A 23,242-nucleotide genomic window follows, 5' to 3' on the forward strand; every position below is an offset into this window, starting at 1 on the left:
CAGCATAGATTTTTGGTGGTTAGGAATCCATCCTGGTTAAGAAACATGCAACATGTATAGTATATAGGTCAAACCAGTCGGTATGACATGTGATGTATCGTTGCTTGGAGTAATTACCATAAAATATCATCGAAAACAAGTCACTAATAAGTGAGATATTGCACTTTTAACCTTTTTAGCTCACCTCACGGGAGCTTAGACGATACCGTGGCGTCCGTCGTCCGCTAGCGGAACACTTTTCGTCACTGCTAGGGCTAGATGGCCTCAACTTAGTGTGATGGTAGCTTTGGGCAATATGCCCAGACATACTTTTTTTTTTTTCGCGATATGACCTACTTTTCAAGGTCACAGAAGTCAAAGTTCACTAAATCACCGATAGGTGGCACATTTCGTTTCTATTTGAGCTAGAAGGTCCTAAACTTGTGAGGACATGTATCTAGGGACTCTCTATCCTACCCCAAAAGTTGAACCCGCTCAGACTTCAAATCGCCAGGCGGCCATCTTGAAAATTAAACAAAATCAGATTGCAACCAAATTTCATGTTATTGTATATCTTTGTACACTCTACAACATCCCTGATTTTCAGTCAAATCCATCAACCAATATGGCCACCAGGTGGCCATCTTGAAAATTAAACAAAGTCCTATTTACCTGTAACTAATAATCTGATTGCAACCAAACTTCATGTGATTATGTATCTATAAGTCAAATCTCATGACAGATATGGCCACCAGGCCGCCATCTTGAAAATCAAACAAACTCCTATTAAAACTGTTGAACAGATGTCAACCAATTACCATGTGACATGTACACTCTGCAATAACCCTGAAATTCAGTCAACTTCATAACTAAAATGCTATAGGTTAAAGACCTCTATTAGCCAGTGTGTACATTCTGTGTACATTTTAATAAATATAGGTTGGTGAAAAAAGTACACCAATGGTGCTTTAATTCCCACCAAATTTTATATGTGTTATGAAGAGACTTTTATCGAAATAATAGTAAAAATTCAAAACATTCCAATACCGATTGGCATCGTTATCAACTTCTGTGTTCGACCCCTGGCTGGGCACACCACCCAAGTCAGACTTTTGACCCGGGCTAATGACCACAAGACGCTTTGAGAAGAACAAAGGAGAGCCAACCCACCCCTCCTAGAGCGGGGGAAAAGACCTCACATGGTAACCACTCAGCACATTTCATCAAGAGGCACACTGTGGACTTACAAGAAATGCTGCGATTTAAAATAGGGGAAACCCAAAATGGGACCCACGGAATAACTCTCAAGAGTCCAAGGTGGCTTAACCCTAAGACATCCAGACGGGCGAGTGCACGGGCATGCCAGCCCGGACAAATGTCAATCCCCCCCCCTTTTCTTTGAAACTCAGGGGGCATAAGACACCCGGAGAGAGAGAAATTCGACGAGTGGACTAGGCAGGGAAGCACCTAGACCACGTGCTCAGCCGTGACAATTGGACCAAGAGACCACATACCGTGTGTTAACGCGGAACAATCACACATATAATACTGGGAGAAAGTGGAGTGGGAACTCCACAGAGCTGCATCTAGAACCTCGTTAAGCGCCACTCCCTTATACTCCGCCCAAGAAGTAGAGATGGCACGAACCTCGTGGGCCGTAATGGCGCCACAGGCGGCGAAGCTCTGGAGAACCGAGAGTCATAGAAAAGGCCATCGGGATAGTGGCTACCAACCACCTAGCGACTGTAGCAGCAGCTATCTCCCTAGTAAACCCCTCCCGATATGACATAAACCGAGACGAATGGCAGGCACCTTGGTCTTATCAAAATAGAACTTCAATGCCCAGACCGGGCAGAGAGTTCTGTCCGGGAGATCCCTAGAGACCGTAGCGGACAAGGAGGGGATTAAAACCGGGTCCCTGAAGGTGTGCTGTTCCTGGTTCTTTGCAAGAAAACCTTGGAAAAATTCTAGGATCGCGCCCCTCTCATTAAAAGCCAATTTATCAAAGTCTTACGCATGGAGCTTGAACCATCTCTACACCATTGCCAAAGCCACCAGAAAGGCTAGAGGTTAAAGGTTAGAAAACAGAAACTTCATGAGGGCCCTTAGCACTACCGAGAGATCCCATTTGGGGGTATGCTGAATGGAGTGCGGACGTTCCAGAGACATATTGCGAAGCAACGATGAGACAGCATCATCCCAAGATGGTTGCCAGGAATCGGTCAACTTTAAAGTGACCAAAAAGGCAGAGTGATAGCCCTTGACCACCTGAATCAAAAACTTCGGGACTGAGAATAAGTTAACGAAGTTAGGAAGAGAGGGAGCGACCAGAGAAACTCTGTTCTCCCACACCAGTCACGAAAGACATCCCACTTGCTGTCGTATGAAGCAAGGGTGGACTGTCTCTAAGGCTGAACGACTTTACGGATAATGTTCTCCAAAAAGCCTCTCTCTCAGAGAAAACACCAAATAGTCTCCAGGAGTGAAACCTGTAGAAAGAAGGATCTTGATGATAGACCAGGCTGATCGGGTGATACAACAGATGGTCCCACCCCGGCAGACAGCGGGGATGGTCCGTCAGGAGTTCCAGCAAGACTGGGAACCAAGCTTGGTTCGGACAGCATGAGGCTATCAGACAAACTCTGACCCGAGAACTGGCCACCTTGTTCAGTACCGGTAGCAACAGAGGGGTTGGCGGGAATGTATAAGCGTTGAGGCTGATCAAGGAGGCCGACAGGCTGTCCACTCCGAAGGCCTCTTTGTCCAGAAGAGGCGAATAACACAGGGAGAATCTTTTCTTTAGCCGGGTCGCAAACAAGTCCATGACCGAGCATCCCACATCTCTGGCAGACGGGACACAACCTCGCGGTGAAGGCTCCACTCACCTCTTCCCTAGGATGTGATGGGGGAGGAGCTGAATTTCCAAGCAGCGACAAAGCTGCAGAAGCTACCAAGTGAAGCGACACAAAGTGTCGTACCTCGTCCCCCTTGTCTCCGAATATAAGCGACCACCGAATTGTCGGAGAAGAGAGAAATCCTGTGGCCTCTCAACCGAGACGTGAAGGCCCTCACCGCCAGAATGACAGCCTGCACCCTGAGAATGCTGATTGAGAGGTGCAAATCCTCCGCTGACCACATGCCCTTGGTGGTCAGGTCCCCTCTGTTCAGATGGGCGCCCCAGCCATAGAGGGAGGCGTCCCTGAACAGGGACATCTGAGGGGGCTGAGGACTGATCTGCACTCCGCCGAGGAGCTCCGTTTAGGGCCGCCCAGAAACCCCAGACCTCCTCCAGGAGGGAATTCGGGATAGAAATCTTACGAGAGGGTCCGAAAAAGGACCCCAACTCGAAAGGAGGAGAAGCTGGAGGGGTCACATGCACAGGCGGCCGAAAGGAATATGGTTCGGCACCAAATTGAGCAGGCCGAGCAGAGACAGAAACTGTTGAGCTGAGACGCTGTCCCGATTACGAAATACCCCGATCAGGGACCGGATCTTGAGAATCCGGTGCCGAGGGGGGGGGACATGAGCCTCTCTCGTGTGAGAAAGCGCACCCCAACGAAGACATAGTTCTGAGACGGATCTAGCTCGTACTTGTCCAAATTTAGGAGCCACCCCACTCACCTGGTTGTCTGAAGCAGGAACTTTGCCTGCTTTCCCAGACAGCATCGAGCCTGGTAACGAAGCAGCCAGTCATCTAATAGCAATGGAGCTTGAAGCCCATGGGGTGAAAAGGCACGGCCTCATCATTCTTCCCATCCTTGGGGGATGGAGACGCAAGGACTTTGGGGAGCACTAACCCGGAAAGTTGAATGTTATCCTAAAGAGGAGACAATGAAACAGGGTCAGATCCCGACGGTGAGACCCGATAGTAATCGGGTTGTTACGCGAGTCTCGGAGGTGAAGAGGTTGTGAAACGCTTCCCCCCCTGCGTCCAGGCGCCCGGTCAATTGGATGGTAAGGTCGAGACCAAGGCGTGCTTGTGACCCCCGCAGGACGGCGATGTGTCCCCAAGAGCTGAGTCCAGCCAGGTGGAGGCTCGAATCAGGGCCGGGGACGGGGGCAATTCTTTGAATGCCCGGACAGGTACCACGTCCGGTTCCTGCTCGGCGGCATCCCTGAAGGGGATCCGATCGACAGCGGGGTAGACCGACAGGAGAGCACATGTCTCTAGTGGGACATACTACCTCACCAAAGCACGAAGATTGCCACAATGGCGGGGTCCTCGCACCCTGAGGGGAAGTCAGCCTGAGAGGCCGGGCTAGAAAGGGAATATGAATCTGAGAAGTCACATTCCATAGGCTGATGACCGAGGTCAAAAGCCACCAGCCGCTTGATCTGGCCTGTCGCTGATCGTTCCCGGAGATTTTTGCACTGCAGTTGGTCCGTGAGGCGCTGGAGGCGGTGAACCCCGGCCCTGCACCACCTGGGGAAGCCAAAGGTGAGAACGTCGTCCCTAAAGAGGGACGAGGGGCCGGGCGCGCCACCTGCCATAAGGCGAATGGCTGGGGGTCCCCCGGGGAACCACAGAAGAAGTTTGTCTAGAGAGACCCTATGCATAGGTTCTACCTCACATCACTTCGCCAAAACAAGCTCATTGGTGGGAAAATGAACCACTTCCTATTTGTAACAAGAGGCCCACGGGCCTGGCGCTCAGCTGGATGACCTAATAGTAACAACATAGGACTGAGGGTGTAAAGTAGTAAATATCGGCTTTATACTACTGTTTGAAGGTCAAGAGAACACCTTATACCACTAAAATTTCCAATGCAGAGCTGCCAGCTGGATGAAATATGACTGAACTAATCATCCATGGTATGTAAATATTACAGGCGGCAACGGAAGATATCCCTAGTTCAGTATATTGTATCGGTAGCTTTACAGACAAGAAGTGTCAGAGAGGATGTGACTTCTCCATGGACAACTGTAGTATGTCCAGGCTAGGTTGTACGTGCTGTAATCAAGGATACAAAATGCTGTCTGTAATTGAGAGGTATCCTGATAACAGAGGTCAAAATAAATAGATATGACCAGTTTGGGACTAACACCACTGTCTTTTTTTTTAATAAGGTAGAGATTACAGGAGTCAACAAAATTATTGAGAGAAACTGACCTGTCCTGCAGGTGATTGGAATTTACAAAGGCTCGTTTTTCATGACATTGTGCTCTACTGCGATCCCTAGTGAGTCGATCCGGAACCAATCTATTTTTACTATCATTATACCCGTGGCGCAGACAGGTTCAAATGGGCTATATCTTGAATAGATTGAATTGCGATGAAAATCTAATGCAATAAAGGAGCAATATTGAAGAGACATTTTAATCAAACCATTTGTCCACAGACTCAAACCTAGCTGTGGCTTGCTGTATGCGTGCATAAAGAGTATATCAATTGGTCCTATAGAGATGATGAGTCAATGACAATATGCCTCGTTCCTTAGTCAGCAATATGCCCCTTTTTATACGAAGAAGAAGCAGGAGAACTCGGATAGGCCTTCACATGTCGGCTTCCAAATGGCTCGAACCAACTGTACTATCACTACTATAACTTTAAAATGCGTGCTCCTCCTACATGTAGCAATGTCTCGGGCAAGGCACTTAGTCGACAGGCAAGCTAGAAGTTCAGCACCGTGAGCAGCTCCTTGATAAGGCCATGTCAGGTTCAGCGCGCCTCTTCAGATACAGCAATGGCTTGGCTTCTGTGAGTGGTAAAGAGAATTGACAGTGTGCCATTAAAAATCCCTCATTACTGCTCCGCTGAAGTAAATATTTGAACAAAACCAAGACGTTGCATCAGGGTAAGGTGTCACTACCATTCATGCAAAATTTCAAGGCGATTCCAACGCCTCTAAGTGTTACTTTATTCGTCCCCCTTCCAGTATATTATAATATAGATTTAGACCAGCGATGACGTCATTTCTGGTGATTCCCTACATTGTCCAATGAGCGCTTTTTAAAGTGTGCCATTTGGCATGCATTAGCATGCAATGTATTTTATCAGCGCTGCCAATTGCCGAACAGAATGCCGTAGCTCCGTCAATTTGGAATAAATTTTTATGGGAGTAACATTATTGTGTTGCTTGTCTACTTTTTAGTCATGTGAGAATCGTAGTACTTACTAAAATGCAAACCGATTCACTGCACATACTGTGGGAATTCTCCACTTCAAAATAATTCGCGAACAGAGCCGAGAGCGTGCACTTCTAATATCGTTTTCACAGAATTGTGGCCAAATTTTCAAGAACTAATTTCTGAAAGTTGTCCCTAAAGACCTTATGACTACCCACTGAAAGGAACTAGTGATAATATTGCCTACTTGACTTCTTTTTAGCAAAAAATTGGTTACTTGTTGCAAAATCAATCTTCCATCTTTAGACTGGTCACAGTGGGTATGCTGAAATATAGCCTGGTTCCTTGGCCAATTCCATGCGCAGAATACAACTGCGCAACTATATGTCATAGCCCGGGCTTTTGAATCGTCAAAAATTCTGTTAAATGTGCCTGTAGCGCCAACTGGCGGTGAAAACTAAACTAATTCCATTAGAAGTAAAAAAAATGAAAAATTATCAAAAAATATTCGGCAAGATGCAAAAACAATATTTCCTCTGTGGACCGAGGTATAAAGGAATGAAGTTTAAACTTCCCGATGACCTCATTCGCTTAATGTATGTCGGATCGCGCTGATTTTTGGTTTCTGAGTTCATCTTGGGTTACGCCTAATTTAGCAGCGTCAACGAAGTGCCTAGGCCTTGCGGTTACAAAATGCCCAAAGGTGACACGGAAGGAAGGACAGACACCATTCCCTTAGTAATATTACCAGCTTCGCTGACTTTGTCAGATGAGCAAATGAAATGGCCAGGGCCATTGTGCTCACCTCATGTGGAGGAAAGATGGATAAAGAGCATGGTATTGTGTCATGTAGTGTTAGGTTTGAGGTAGGTCCAAGCAATTACAATTTCCCCAAAATGGCCAATTTACAGTACATTCGACCTCTGTGACCTTGAAAAGTAGGTCAAATCAAAGAAGACCCGGGTGACACATTGAATGGTTGTTAGAATTAGATGTACCTATGATATAAAATTGGTGCCAATCGGGCAAGTCATTACTAGGAATAATGGCATTTTCAAGAATTTAGGATTTGGCCCCCTCCCTGGAGGCCAAACGGCAAATCAGATTGCACCAAACTTCGGTACCTGAGATCACCTGACCAAGGGGTACATGTGTACTTAATTTGTGATCAATAGTCATTGCAGTTAAGAAACGTGCCATAGTTACGGCCTGACGGCGAATTTACGCCATTTGACCTCTGTGACCTTGACAAGAAGGTCAAATTAAAAACCTGTGTGACATATACTGTATGGTGGTTAGATGTACCCATGTTATCAAATTGGTGGCGATCGGGCAAGAGGTTAAGGAATAATCACATTTTTAAGGTTTTTGGATTTTGCCCCCTGGTGGTCAAGTGGTGAATCATATTGGACCAAACTTCGGTCCCTGAGATCACCTGACTAAGGGGTAAATGTGTACCAAATTTGGTATCAATAGTCATTGCAGTTTAGAAACGTGCCATCGTTACATCCCAACGGCCAATTTACACCATTTGACCTCTGTGACCTTGAAAAGGAGGTCAAATCAAAAATCCGGAGGATATATGATGCACCTTTGCTAGAAGTACCTACCATATTTTTTTCAAAATTTCCCGACTACTATTAAGGGAGATATTGCATATTTTCACTTTTAACGTTTGGCCCCCTGGTGGCCAAACCATGAAACGAATCGGACCGAAACATGGTCTCCAAGGTGTCATTACATAAGGGTACATGTGTCCCAAGTTTCAACTCAATAGCTCTAACAGTTACGAAACGTGCCCTGCTAACGGACGACGGACGACGACGGACGACGACGACGACGACGACGACGACGGACGACGGACGCCACGGTATGGGATAAGCTCACCTCTGCTAAGAGGTGAGCTAAAAACCAAGAAAGTGGGCTTCAAAATCACAAACCAATCAAATATCCAATCATCAAATCAGACAAATTTGATTTAAAAAAAAGTGATTTCTAAATATGACAACGTTTGACCACAAAAGTCGAGGCATTTTGCATATTTTCACACTTCTCCGGTTTTTTACCACGAACGCGAAATTAAACCTGCTATGAAACTCATTGTAGTCAGTCAAAATTAATAAGATACAAATATCCCATCAGATTACAATCAACCATATGATACCGTTAAATGGTCTATTCAGCACCGAAAACATACTAAACTGCTAACCACACAAATATGTAATGATGTAGTAGAAAAACGCTTTTCGAAAATTATTCTCATATCAGTGTCATCACTACTTCGAAAAACTGTTGGAAAGTAAAAACACAAAACATATTGCTTTTATATCAATGTTGTCTTTGAAACTATATCTAAATAGTTTTATAGAAATCATTGAATTTGAAGGTAGCGTTTGCTTTAAAACGGTAAAATTGTAATGCCTCTTTTCAGCTTATCGAGGAAATTGTTCAAGTCCCTGTTGTACGGAATTGGCTTGGGTCAACACATGACCCAAGAGAGCTCTGCCGCAACGTCTTTGAAACGCCTGGTGGTCTTGATGTTGAAACCATATGTTTCCTAGTTACCCGACCCGTTATTCGAGAGACTTAAGTCAAACCAAAAACCTGAATGATATGAGATGTATCCTTGCTAGGAGTACCTACCATAACACTTTTTATCGAAAAGGAGTAGCTTATAAGCGAGATATCACCCTTTTTAGGTTTTCACCTGATGGCAAAGTCGAGGATCATTTTGGACGAAATTCAGTTTCAGAGTTCACCAGACCGAGGGGTTCATGTGTAAAAAGTTCATAATTTAAGAAATGTGCCACTCTTCTTTATCAGGATACAGACGGAGGACAACGGCCGCAGGACACTGCGGTATTATATAGACATATATATATTATATAAAAAGCATGAAGTTACGAAACTTCTCCACTGACTACGCACCACTTCATTTATGAGTTGTTGACTGTATCGGTGCAACACTGGCCAGTGTTCACCTTAGATTACACTGTTTCTTAGTTGAATCAATTTGTGTCACTTACTTTTGTGTATCATCCAGATTTGCTACTTTGAGAGCACCAGCCTTTTCTGAAATGAGACCAAGAATTTTGAATAATGGCGAATGAAAGGTCCATCTATAACAAACAATTTGATAAAAATAACCCAAAGCTGCCAGATCCCTTTTATGGAGGTAGGGTTCTCACAATGTGGTAAAACTGTAGAGTTCCTTAATACACATTATGGAGTAGGACATATTTAACCTCTACCAGTGTTACAACCTAAGTTATCAATGTTTTATGTATTAACCTGTTCAGTCCGGATTTCGACTCCAGTCAAAATGCATGCACTCGTTACTAACATCGCCGTTCCGCCTATGAAAACATTTGCCTTTCATACACACTCGATGGGGAATTCCAAGATTTTGGGGAATACCTTTTCTCATAACAGCATGTTGATCGCACGGTTGGAAAACCGTGAAAATTATCATCAAAAACTTGTCAAAACGCTGGATTTTTGTCGCGTAAAAGCAAAAAGCGAAATGCTAATTGTGTAGACGATGTCCTGGAAGAGATTTTTGCTGATGAGGACTCTGGTGTGGAGAGTTAACAGGGCTCTGAACCAAGTTTGTCGGACAATTATTCCGAATCAAATGATGATGAAATGCATGCACATCCTGATATAAATGCACATGACTGTGTACATGGGTCTGATAGTATTGACAATTTGAGTAGGGATGGAGGTGATTATGATGTAAACATTGACAGTGATTATGTCCCAAGTGTTGGGTCTGTTGATAATGATATATCAGATGATGATCACTATGATGTTGCTCCTGTAGCCCCAGTGCCTGGGCCTATCCCTCCCCATTGGCACAAGCCCCCCCCCCCCACCACCCCCCATGAGGCAATTAGCACAGTGATTAGAAAGAATGGAGATGAAACAACAAAAAGTAATAGGGAAATATCATTAAGACTATTCATCTGATTGTGAGTCTATAAATCCAGATGTTAATTTTCACACAATCAATGGAAAGAGTCTTTACCTTGACAGTTTCAGACAGTTGCACTGTCTTTCATCAGAAGTTTTGGTTCTGAGTTTCACCGCTAGGTGTAGCGGCCAAACTTTCGTCCCACTCGTGACTCAGTCTGTATCCCCCCTCGTCTCTATTCATGTTAGTGGTCTTACGTATCCAGATTGCCTTCTTAACCCATCTTGTAAATCTCGTAGATTTCTTCTCCACCACTTTACTATTGTCCCAATCGATGCTATGATTGACTTGAGCAACGCGGTCTGTGATGGCAGATTTGTTTGAAATCAGTTAGAGACGATAGTCTATTCACACGAGTGTATTTATGGTCCTTTATTGTAGTTTGTCAAGTGTTTCTGAGGATAAATCTGAAAAGTTTGTTGCCGGGTTGCCTAGCAACGATCCTAAACAACATCCGCGCACATTAAGATCATTCCCAAATCATTCCAAAATCAAAAGGGCGCCAGAAAGAAAAGTTTACAAAACTACTCGAACGAAAACACGAACAACAGGTCAGTGGATCCATCGATCTGTCAGGTAAACAGCTAAAAAAACGGGTAGTTTTAACTACCCTTGTCTTTATGCTGAGTAATATTAAAATGTCTCTCAGCATAAGCTTAGCAACACAGAACAATCAGTTTTGGCTAAGGGTTTAAATTTCGCAGTAACTTCTGAGGCATATTCCTGTGGAGAATTTTTATTACTGCCACAGAACTTGCATGCAAATCGCTCCCCCTGGCTAAAGCTGAGCATTTGAGGTAATAAGTTGCAACGTATATGTCCATCGCAAAACCCCCCAAACCCAAGGTCTCCAAAGAAGACAAGTTTGAAGTCTGAAGCCATCAACAGACTCAAAAAGGAAGATACCATCCTGATCCTACCAACCAACAAGGGGAAAGCTACTGACTGACATGCAAAGTGATGAGAAAACTTATGAGAAACTCAAGCAAGATCCTACAGCTAGATAGAAATGCAGGCTTATGGATATTCTTAAACGTTTCAAGAGTGAGAACAAGATTACATTCCAGCAATATGACTATCTTTTTCCAACAGCTGAAAATGTCCCTTGGATATATTGTAAGAAAAAAAATCCACAAACCAGGAAACCCGTTCAGGCCCATAGTCGACTATACCTGTACCATAGGTTATAATGTGTCGAGGAGTTTAGCAGATCTCCTCTCACCACTAGTGGGAAACTTAACATCACATCGAGAACTCCAATGATTTGTATAAACAGTTGACAGAGGTAGACCTAGCCGAGGATGAAATGATGTTGTCTCCTTATTCACAAACACGTCGATATCAGATGCACTAGACATCATCAAGGGGCGCCTCAAGGAGGATAAGTCTTCACCAGAAAGGGCTAACTTGTCAGTAGAGGACGTCATTGAGTTATTGGAGTTTGTACTAACCACCACATACTTGTCATTCCGGGGCACCATTTATAGCCAAAAGTTTGGCGCAGCGATAGTTGGTCCAGTGTCCCCGATCGTCGCGATGGCTCAAACAGAAAGCAGTTGCTACGGCACCCAATGACATTAGACCCAGGTTTTGGAAACGGTATGCAGACGATATTTTTGAGATAGTAAAAAGGGGGAGTGCACAACAACTCACAGAAAATTTCAATTCTATAGACCGCTCGGGTAACATCAAGTTTACGTACGAAGAGGAAAGTGATGGCCACCTTCCCTTCCTCGACGTCCAGGTAATGAGAAAAGAGGTCGGAAGTCTCCAGACCACTATATACCATAAGAACACCCATACGGACCAGTATCTTAATTTCCACTCGCACCATGCCTTCAACCAAAAACTATCTGTTATCAGAACATCGTTCGACCGAAAAAACAACATTGTTTCCGAAGAGTGACAAAAATAGTGAGGATAAACACATACGCACAGCACTGGGCAGATGTGGCTACCCTAATTGGTCTTTCAATCGTGTTACAGCAAAAGTGGCGAAACAGAAGGTCAGTAAGGACAATCCTAAGAAAAAGAACACTCAGAATCCTGAAAGCAGGCCGGACCATGGCTGTCCTCCCTTATGTACAAGGAGTCACTGAGACTATAGAACGGTATATGAGACTAGAGGCCAGGCGGCCTGAGTAGCTACGCTGGCGGAATTTAATAGCAAGGAATGAGATGAATGGCAAGAAAATGTAGCAAGTAGTATATGCGAGTACCAGAATGTAGGTTTATGGTAGATAGGGAGACCTATGTGGACAGACTAGATGGAATCAAGCTTAGACCAATGGGGCCGAATTCATGAAGGGCGTTCAGCTTAAAACAGCGTTTAACTACTGAATAGACAGATTCAGGTCCTTCATGTAAATCTTCACAGAATATGAATAGGCCCTATAACTAATCAGGGAGAAGTTACACATGTCTAATGAATTTGGCCCCTAGGGTGGATGACAGTTGTGAAGGTTTTATTTGAACTGCAGTGAATGAAGTAGTTGAGGGGTTCTTTTGTCACATCCGCTCTTCAATACCTTCAGTGCCTTTGCTGCAACTGTGTTTAAGCAGGACAGCACAAAACTGCTCTTTCAATACCTTTAGTTTCATACCATTAACGCTACTGCCTTCCTTTAATGGTGTTGAAGTTGTTTAGTGAGTCATCAAAGTATATCAGGGTAAACCTACTCTTAAACACTTTCAGTTTGATATCAAACATGGATGACACCTTTCGCTGTAACCGTCTCCAAGTAGGTCAGTTGGTAATGAAAGCCTACTGTTCATTATCTTTAATTCGATACTAAACACGACTACTTTAGCTATAACAGTCTTAAAGTAGGGCAGAAGGTCATAAAAGTAGATCAGTGCAAATCTTTCCTTCATTACCTTGAGTTTAGATTAGTTCTTGTGACACTGCCCTATTCCCTCCATGAGGCTACAATGCACTCTCTAGATTGTGACATGAGGCTCGATGCCGTCTCTAACATCACCCTCTCTACTCTCATATCAATCAGGCTACAATGCGGTCTCTTAAGCTAAGCGCACACGGGCGACAAAATCACAGCGAAACTGAAAACATTTGTTTTCAGTTGTTTTCGAAATGTTTTGCGTCTTTGTCGTGTTTGTTTCAATCACTCGTACACGGGAGACAAAATGACACGGTCACGTCAAAAACAAGGGGTAACCATGGTTGCGCCATGCATCACACCCCGGTCACACCCGCGTATTCCAAGATGGCGGCCGATCTCTAGGGTCTTTGCTATTTCAGTAATTGCGGCATACTGCCTGTTCTTATCGCTGTAGAGCGGCGAGGTTATTATTATTTATTATTATTATTATTATTATTTATTAAATCCAAATAAACAAAATTACATATTGAGACAATTGCCAGGGCTTAGGCTGAAAGCATTAATAGCCCTGGTTACAATGGTATACAAAGAACAAGTTGAATCAAGATAAGGTACTTTGAATAGAAAGAAAGGGATGCAAGTAAAGGTAAAGTAACACAAATAGTTATAGTTTGTACAAAGGTAGTGATTGATGAGGGGTTCCATTGATCTGGCACTAGTTACCAGAAAAGGCGATAATATTACTGAGAAAAGTGGCTGTTTTTTCTACAACAAGCCTGTTTGAAGTAAGGTCCAATGAAAATTGACCATTAAGAAGAAAATGGAGCCTCTCATCAACACGAAGATTGAAAAACCTAACAGAAGTAAGGTGTGGCAGCAAACCAGGATCATTCAAGAAATCGTTACGTAAATCATTTAATAAAGGGCAATTAAAGAGAAGGTGTTTAGTAGATTGGGAGTGAGCCCCGCAATCACAAGATGGACTTAAAACGTTGGTAAAATTGTGGGAATAAAAGTGACACCGAAAAACTAAGTCACACCTTGTCCTATTGAGTGAAAGTTCATTTTTACGAGTAAGAGCCAATTTTGTAGAAGTAAGAAGGTTATGTTTACCTCTCAGAAAAATTCGGATATTGTATTTAAATGAGTTTCTTGAGAAGCAGTTTTTTATATTGACAGGCACAGACTCCCAATCTCTAATTACACATGGCATAGTTGACTTACTAAATCTTGCAGATGATCTTGGGGGAAGTACATAGTCTCGCTGAGTCCTTAAACGGCCAGGAGGCGCCCGATTACGATAAATGTCAAAGATTTCATTGACATAACATGGTACCAAATTGTGTTGTACCTCATACATAAGCACCAATCTTTTTTCCCTACGCCGAGCAGAAAGTGACATCCAATCCAAACATTTTAAAACCTTTTGGGTGTTAGTCCCATAAATACAACCACTGACTATAATGGCACCCCTATAATGGATTTTATCTAATTGAGAAAGTAGACCCTGATTGGTAAAGTCAAATATAATAGATCCATATTCAAGATGAGGTAATATAAATGATAGATACATGCGTTCAAGATGCCTTGATTGAACCGTAAACTTCAAAGCCTTCAGTGGATTTAACATGTTGTTACATTTTACTACAATATTGTTGATATGCATGCTAAAAGTCAAACACTCATCAAGTGTAACACCAAGGTGCTTATGGAATGCGCCCCTTGGAATAACTCCCGTACCCAAAGACAGAGGTGGATGGTTATTGATAGTTTTACGAGGAGAGTGAAATATGACCTCTTTGCTTTTTGACGCTTTAAAATCAAGTTTCCACACATCCGACCAAACTGACAAATTGTGAAGGTCATTTTGAATAAGAGTATGGGTTTCGTCAATGGAATTCGGCAAGGCCGGGAGAAATAAAGAACTGTCATCAGCATAAAGATACAAGATACAATTTTTAACAACATCACTTAGATCATTAATATACAATAAGAAGAGGAGCGGGCCAAGTATAGAACCCTGTGGAACACCACTATTTATATAACCTGTCGGGCTCAGATCCGAAGAAGAACTTTCGATCTTTACCTTAACCTTGCGGTTTGAAAGGTACGACCTGAGCAGTTCAAGAAGTTTTCCCCTTATACCATAGGCCTTAAGCTTTTGAAGGAGAAGAAAATGCGGAACAGCATCAAAGGCCCCCGCAATATCAAGAAAAACCCCTCTAGTTTCCATACCATTTTCAGAATTTGAAAGAATCATATTTACAATACTTAGAAGCTGCTTATCAGTACTATGACCAGGAAGAAAGCCAGATTGACGTTTGAATAAAAGCTCATTGAGCTGCAAATGATCATACATAGATGAGTACACAACCTTTTCAAACAACTTAGACATGGAGTTTAGCAGGGTAACAGGACGGTAATTAGAAGGACATGACTTACTCCCTTTATTCTTATAGATCGGCACTATGATGCCTAATTTCCAACAATCAGGAAAACTGCCATGCTGTAGGAGGACATTAAATAACTCAGACAGTGGTTTTGCAAGAGAAGAAGCTACAAGTTTGAGCATTTTATTTGTTACACCATCGACGCCGCCTTGTTTTGAGACGTCCAAGTCCAATAGAAGTTTTCTGACCTCGAGTTCAGTGGTCCTCAGGTCACTAATTGATGCCATTGTCCTTGCAGGGAAAACAGGGGACAAGACCTCATTGTGGTCATGATGAAATTTGACCATAAACTGTTCCAAGAATAGCTGGCACTTTTCCTGCTGGGAAACATACATATTATCATTGTGAACAATACATGGGATACCAGAGGCAAACTTTTTACCGAGCAGTTGCTTAATAGTATGCCAATAGTTTTTGCTGCTGGACGAACTGGTATCAAGAGACTTACATACATTTTCATGAAATGTCTTCTTAGCTGAAGTAACTAGGTCAGACACACACTTGGCACAATCTTTGTATCGAGCAAAATTGCCAATACTATTGTTCCTTACAAGTTTCCTATACATTTTGTCCCGTTTATTTACAGCTTTCTTAATCCTACTGGAGAACCACGGCATGTCCTTAGCTCTGATAACTTTGTCATGATGCGGTATCTGCTCATTGAATATACTGGATAACGCCTCAACAAAAGAGGAAGTGATGTCATTTACATCGTTGCCAATAAACACTCTTTCCCAATCATTGTCAGCGACAGCAGCATTTAGGGCATCAATGTGTACCCTCGAATAGCTCCAGATTGTTTTGGTTGTAGGAGTGTCAGTCACTGGTTTAGAGAAGTCCAAGGAAACAATAGTAGAACTATGATCAGACATGGCAATTGGGGCTTCAACCGTTGCGTCCAGCACATACCCAGGAACATTACTGAAAACCAGATCAATACAAGATTTGGAACTGTCAGTGATCCTGGTAGGTTCATGAATAAACTGGGACAGTTGATGTTTAACAGATAAATCAAACAACTGAGAGCCTTCACACGTATTAACATCCCCGTCCCACCATAGTTTATTCCTAGCATTAAAGTCACCTCCAATTAATGTAACATCTACTTTTGATTTAGAAGCCAGGGTACAACTGCGGCGAGGTCACCTCGAACAGAGCAGGCCTTTCCTGCCACAGCTCGACCAACCTGCCCTCGAGCTCAGTCGTCCATATTAATTCATGCAATTCCGATTCTTCATCCACAATCAACCCCGTTTCGTTTAAAATTGGCGCTGCAATTTTGACCTGGCTTGGTTGGTATCACATGACGCTGAACGTCATCGTGATTGGCTAATGACGATGATGACGCAAAAAATGTTTTACGTTTCGTTGCAGTCACCCGCAAACGCGCGACGTTTTGACGAAAAACATTTTGACTAGGTCAAAAATATATTGCATGTTTAATATTCGAAAACTGTTTCAAAAACATTTGTTTTTGTCGCCCGCAGACGGGCAACAAATTGTGAAAAAATATTTGAAAACAAATGTTTTCAGGTTTTTTTGTCATTTTGTCGCCCGTGTGCGCTTAGCTTTACTTGATTGTGACACGAGGCATGATGACGTCTCTTTCATCGCCCGCTTCTCTTATATCAATTAGGCTACAATGAAGTCTTACTTGATTGTGATATCAGGCATGATAACGTCTCATACATCACGCTCTTCTCTTATATCGATCACGCTACAATGTGGTCACTTACTTGATTTTGACATCACCCTTTTGTCTCATATCATTCAGGCGACCATGCAGTCTCTTACTTGATTGTGACATGAGGCATGATGACGTCTCTCACATCACCTTACCCCTTGCCTGACCTCTTCTGAAAAGATGCTTGACTTTCAGTTGCAAGTTGCGGGAAATTTTCATGTAGAAACAATTTGGTTTCTGGTATCAAATGATCAGACGCAGTGCCGTCTTTACACTGGCAGATAAACTAAACATAAAGGACTCCAATTGCGCCGTGGATAATTTATTTTCTGAGGCGTTACCCTCTCTCTCGACCCAGGGTCGAGCGCGACAGTAAAGGGGTAGGAATTTTAACTCGACCTAAAAGCATGACACTTGCATAAGGGCTAAAGGTTGCATGTTCAAGAGTTTAGGTTTAATAGGCAAGTTTTAATATTATAAGGCTTCTTTATTCAATCAACTTGTATAATACAGTAAAATAAGACCAAAACGTGAAGGACAAATCAGCTAAGATACAGCATCTTCTTTCCCGATACTGTCAATCTCATGGCTGACTGGTTGATTGGTTTCGTGTCACCAGTTCCACAGCATGCACAGCAACACCACTTTGCCAGTGGACACCACCGGAATGACTCGTAGATAACAGACTGCATCATCCTGTAAACATGAGAAAAAATAGCACTTAGTAAAAAAACACCATCAAAATAAGATATTTGTTATTAACATTCCCGATTATGTTACAAAAACAATGAGTAGTCTGTGCTGATACGCGAAAACTGTGAGAGGATATACAACCCTGTATGGCTAAGCTGTTCATGTTGGTGATAAGGTGAAACATAAATGTACAAAAAAATATCAAAACTTTTGTGAAAAACTAGTGAACTGGTGGGGGAGGGGGGAATAAAATAAAGTTAAATTTGAAAAAGTTCACCCTTATTTACTAACGTTCATCTTGGTAGAGTTTGGACACATTGCTTGCAATGCATACTTTACTTCCCTGCACATATGCTGCAGTGTATTGCATTTGTTCATGTACCAGTATCGGGTATGTAACTGAAATGTATGGTAAATAATGTAGGCCCAGTTCATGCAGCTCCTCACGGTTTTCCGTAGCAGCATAGACTGAGAATGGCAGTTTTATTGTTCGTTAAAAACACTTCGCAATTCTAGCACACTACTTCGCCGCTATTATTTGTGTACTCTTATTTGTGTACTCTGACCACTGTTATTTTGACAGAAACATGAGAAAACGTCAACTTCTTGTGAAGCGGTCCGCCATGTTTGTTCTTCTACTATCTAGCGTTCGGGTTTGTTTTGATTATGTCGATGATGTTTATAAATACAAAGAGGCTATTCTTATAACAAAGTTTTGTCTGGATTTCAAAGTCATTCTCCTGTAGTTGTTATATTTATGTGTAATAGATAATTGTGAAGTATTACGATGATTGGGAAGAATTTTTTGCAACACCGTTTTGTGTAGAAAATGTACTATGGCGTTCATGTGTGTTTTGATCTTCGACTTCGACTCAATGACTGAGCAAATTTAACGAGACAGAAAGCAAAAACGGTAACACTTCCTATGTAAACAAGCTACGGGAGTCATTCTATACTATGACTTTTCAAATAACAGTTGTCATGGCCAATTGTACCTAGCAAATCAAGAGAAAATACAGAGAAAACTCACCCTGGTTTTCTGTCAAAACGTCTACCGTACGTAGATGAATTGAGCGCATGAATCTACGTGTCTTTTATCGGCAATATTAATAAGAATTAGACAAAATAACCCCACAAACGACATGTTGAAAATGAGATTCAAAATATAGGGAAATACCACTTTCTAACTGATCTTTATGAAAAATTTAGATTGGAACTATGTTTTGAAGTGAACGTACACACTCTATATACATTCGCAAAATGGCCATCACTTTATCAGCCTCGGCTGCAATGCCTTAGAGCAATACCTTATGGGTAGCGCGTCCAGTACATTACAGAGACAGGTAGGATCGAGGCTATTTTGCCACTTTTGCCAGCTTAAAATCTGCCAATTACTGCCAATTACGGGGCGTTCAGTCTTTCTGCTCTGAATAGCTATAATCCTATCGAAACAAGAGTTCAAAATATTGGTATCCTGGCACATTTTCTGGCCCAGCTACAGCAAATTTGGATGAAAATGCAACTATTTGGCTGGAACTACTTTCGGCCAGCTCCAGGACAAACCATAAGCTCCGCTGGAAGCCAGCGTAGCTAAAAAGCTGGGATGGCTACAGCATGTAGACCACACAGCATAATTGTTGGTTCATCCTAAGGACAAATGGGACAAGGTTGATACTACAGACTGCATCAAATCCCTTGTGCCAATTGTAACAGTTCATATAGCGGGAGACAGGTCTAAAGTTTCGGCTAGACTGAAAGAACATCAGAAAGATGTAGGGACAATAAAGGATCATGATGGTATCTTCCTTCTTGAGTTTGTTGATGGGAGTAACAGGAGCATCAGGAGTAACCGCAAAGTTATTAACTACTCATTTTTTTAGCTGTTTACCTGACAGATCGAAAATCCACTGTCCTGTTGTTCCTGTTTTTCTTCGAGTTGTTTTGTAAACTTTTCTTTCTGTCGCCCTTTTGATTTCTCATATTCTGATTTCTGGGGAATGATCTAAATGCGTGCGCATTTGTTGTTTAGGATCGTTGCTGGGCAACCCGCCAAAAAACTGTTCAGATTTATCCTCACAAACACCCGACAAACTACAATACAGGACCATAGATACACTCGTGTGAATAGACTATCGTCTGTAAATGACTTGAACAAATCTGCCATCACAGACCACATTGCTCAAGTCAATCATAGCATGGATTGTGACAGTAGTAAAGTGGTGGAGAAGGAATCTACGAGATTCACAAGATAGGTTAAGGAGGCAATCTGGATATGCAAGACCACCAACATGAACAGAGACGAGGGGGATACAGACTGAGTCACGAGTGGGACAAAAGTTTGGCCGCTACACCTAGCGGTGAAACTCAGAACCAAAACTTCTGATGAAAGACAGTGCAACTGTCTGAAACTGTCAAGGTAAAGACTTTTTCCATTGATTGTGTGAAAATTAACATTTAGATTTATAATTGGAAAGACACGGATGAAAGTGAAATTCGTGCATTTATTGCCGTAATGACTATGATGGGCACAAATAAGCAACCAATTTACAGGTCCTACTGGGAAACTGATTGAATGATTCACATGAAAGGCTTTCGCAGTATCATGTCTAGAAATAGGTTTTTTGTCCTAATGAGGTTCCTGCATCTCGTTGATAATACAAGGGCTATCCCCCGTAGTCAACCTGGTCATGATCGTACTCTCTAAGTAAGATTAGTGATTGACACCCTTGCGCATGCGTTGCAGGTAGCTTTTCACATTAATAAATGCATATCAGTAGATGAATGTGTAATTGCAATCAAGGGTAGAATCTTCATGCAGCAGTACATACTGAAGAAATCACACATATGGGGCCTAAAAGGTTTGGTACTTGCAGGATCAAAGTCAGCTTATGTTTACAATTGGAAATTGTATACTGGGAAGGAAGGCGATGCAGTGGGAGTGAACCTAGGAAGGACTGTTGTTCTCATACGATCTGAAGTACTTCCAGCTGGACATCACCTCTTTTGTGACAACTTCTTCACAAGCTATGAACTGCCGATTGCTTTAGAAGCAAGGGACATTGGTTGCGGTGGTACTGTCAGAAAAAAATAGGCGGGGAGTAACGCACAGGAGATTAAGAAATTTTTGAGAGGTGAAACAATCTTCAAACGGTGTAGCAACGTTCTTGCCATTGCCAGGTCTGACAAGAGACCAATTACACTGCTGAGTAGTATTCATGCATCTGGTATAACCAACAGACGTCTTCGTGACAGTAATGGTGTTGATGGTTAATGTCAGGTCACGAAACCAACTGCTGCGGAGAAATATAATACATTTATGGGTGGAGTTGAAAAATCTGACCAGTACTCTCTCCACCGGAAAAATTTTGAAACCTAGATGCTCTGAGGTGCAATTTCAGGCAAAACATTTTGCTTCACGGCAATTTGCCGCGTCACGTCGGTCGGCGGGAGGGACGCATGTCGGGGTATCCACATAAATACTAGTATTCAAACCGTTACATACGCAGGGCTGTTTACTTGTACGTTTCAACCGTATTTTGTACGTTTTCCGTTGTTCGTGCAGCGCTGTACGGTCGGGTACACTATATTATACGGAGAGATAAAAAGTTGTGTTTGTACGGGCACTCAACATAAAATAACCACCTGAAGACAGTTTATACGATAAAAAAGTGAAGTTGTACGAATAAAAAATTTACTGGTTCCAAAAAAAGTTTTTGATCCCCCTTGCCCTCCCCGCTTGCTCCTCGGACCCCGACATCGTCAAAGCACATGGTATTTTGTAACCAGATATCGGCGCCAAATATAGATGCGCAGTAGCCAACTGCGCATCCCGCAGCCCGCGGATGCGCAGTAACCAACTGCGGAGGCCCTGTGCTTCTTCATGATGACATGATGATGATCGACGATTCTATATATGTACAATGTTAACTTTATTAAAAATTTGTAGAGGCGTAGATCGTAGGCCGCCATCCCGAAAATTTCCCGTGACTCGCCCGCCAAGTTGCCATCCTCAGCCGCCTTGCCGGATTTTTCACCCGCCAAGCCAAATAAAATTCACATATCTTCTCGTTTGATCCCGTTGTACCCTGTATATCAATTGAAAGAGACTGCTGATTTTACACCGACAGCTATTATCATCCACCTGCAAGCACACTAGTTTAGTCTACGATCTCTTTTTATCATAATTAAAAACAACCGGCCCCGCTCTGCCGCTAGCCGATCATACAGGTGCGCTTTTGTCCACTCCCTTGACCTCGTTGCCAAGGCTACGGGTGATTGTTATTGGCCGACAATCGTCTGATGGAACACGTGGATAGTAATGGTAGTACTGCTGTATCGGGTAATTGAGATGGCTGGTAGTCGAGTTGCGGTGGGATAATGATCGTTGAGTGACGGCGGAATGTTTATATGCGATATTTACGGCTGTGTTTGTGTAACTATTGGCTTGGATTTAAGCATGGCGGAGGTGAATTTAAAGAGGGCGGCTGCAAATTTAACAGGGCGGGCTAATTCTAGACGGGGCGCATTTTCACTGCTCAAATTTAAATGGCCTGGCGAGAACACTGGATATTATAATTATTGTAGGAGTATGCCTGAAAAAATTATCCGAAAAATTGCAGAACATTTTCAAAAAAATTGAACAAATATTGAAGGGGGGGGGGGGTCGTCAGGGATGGACATTATATACCTTCCTTCTAGTTTTGGAAATATTTTAGGTATTTTCCCGAATCTTATAATCTTTTCCAGATTATTATAATGACCATCTGCATGAGTATAGCATTTGTATCAAGATAACAAAGTTTTACTCATTTTCTGTGGTTTTCATGATTTCTGCGCAGGTGCACATAAACCTATAAAACACTAAACCTATAAAACAATTTTCAGAACCCTCAGAACAAACGCTACACAACTTTCAATAGATGTTAGGGGGTAAGATGACTCCTTCCCGCCCACATAAGACTTGAAAAAATATTCTGCAAAATTCTTAAAAATTTTCATGTCACAGAAGTCGTCGAAAATTTAAAATGAAACGGCCAGGGGCCATTGTGCTCACCGTATACATCTTTTAGTAGGCAGGATCATGCTTAGTTTAGAGGTGAATATGGTGAACACAATCAGGCATGAAGACTTTTTTTAGATGTGTATTGATGTCAAGTAATAAGACAGGGCAGTATATATAAGTTTATGATCCAACCAATAATTGTCTATGACATCAACAAGATCAATATCGTGTGATTGCTAAGAGTCCCTGCAATAAAAAATTCATCGAAAAAAAGTCATTTATAAGCTAGATATTGCACGTCCTACTTTTTTAGTTTTGACCCCCTGGTGGCCAAATCAAGAATCAGATCAGGCCAAAATTCGGTGTCAGAGATTATCTGATGTAGGGGGTTACATGTACCAACTGTCAAGTTCATAGCTTCAGCAGTTAAGAAACGTGTGGCCAATTTACGCCATTTGACCTCTGTGACCTTGAAAAGGAGGTCAAATCCAAAAATCGTAGGACATGTGGTGTATCCTTGCTAGAAGTCCCTGCCATAAAAATTTTATCGAAAAC

The 23,242-nt window shown here is 42.5% G+C and overlaps 1 protein-coding gene across 3 annotated transcripts in view; it reads right to left on the reverse strand.

Moving 5' to 3' along the window:
- The window catches only part of LOC135495768 (short transient receptor potential channel 4-associated protein-like), a 390,467-nt gene that overhangs the window by 102,957 nt on the left and 264,268 nt on the right, over positions 1-23,242 (reverse strand). For all 3 annotated transcript variants that reach the window (XM_064784679.1, XM_064784678.1, XM_064784676.1), the window contains one exon: positions 9,072-9,117. In XM_064784679.1, the coding sequence (XP_064640749.1) occupies positions 9,072-9,117 (46 nt within the window). The remainder of the gene's footprint in view (positions 1-9,071; positions 9,118-23,242) is intronic.

This window comes from Lineus longissimus, chromosome 11 (genome assembly GCF_910592395.1).
Source record: "Lineus longissimus chromosome 11, tnLinLong1.2, whole genome shotgun sequence".
Taxonomy (NCBI): Eukaryota; Metazoa; Nemertea; class Pilidiophora; order Heteronemertea; family Lineidae; genus Lineus; species Lineus longissimus.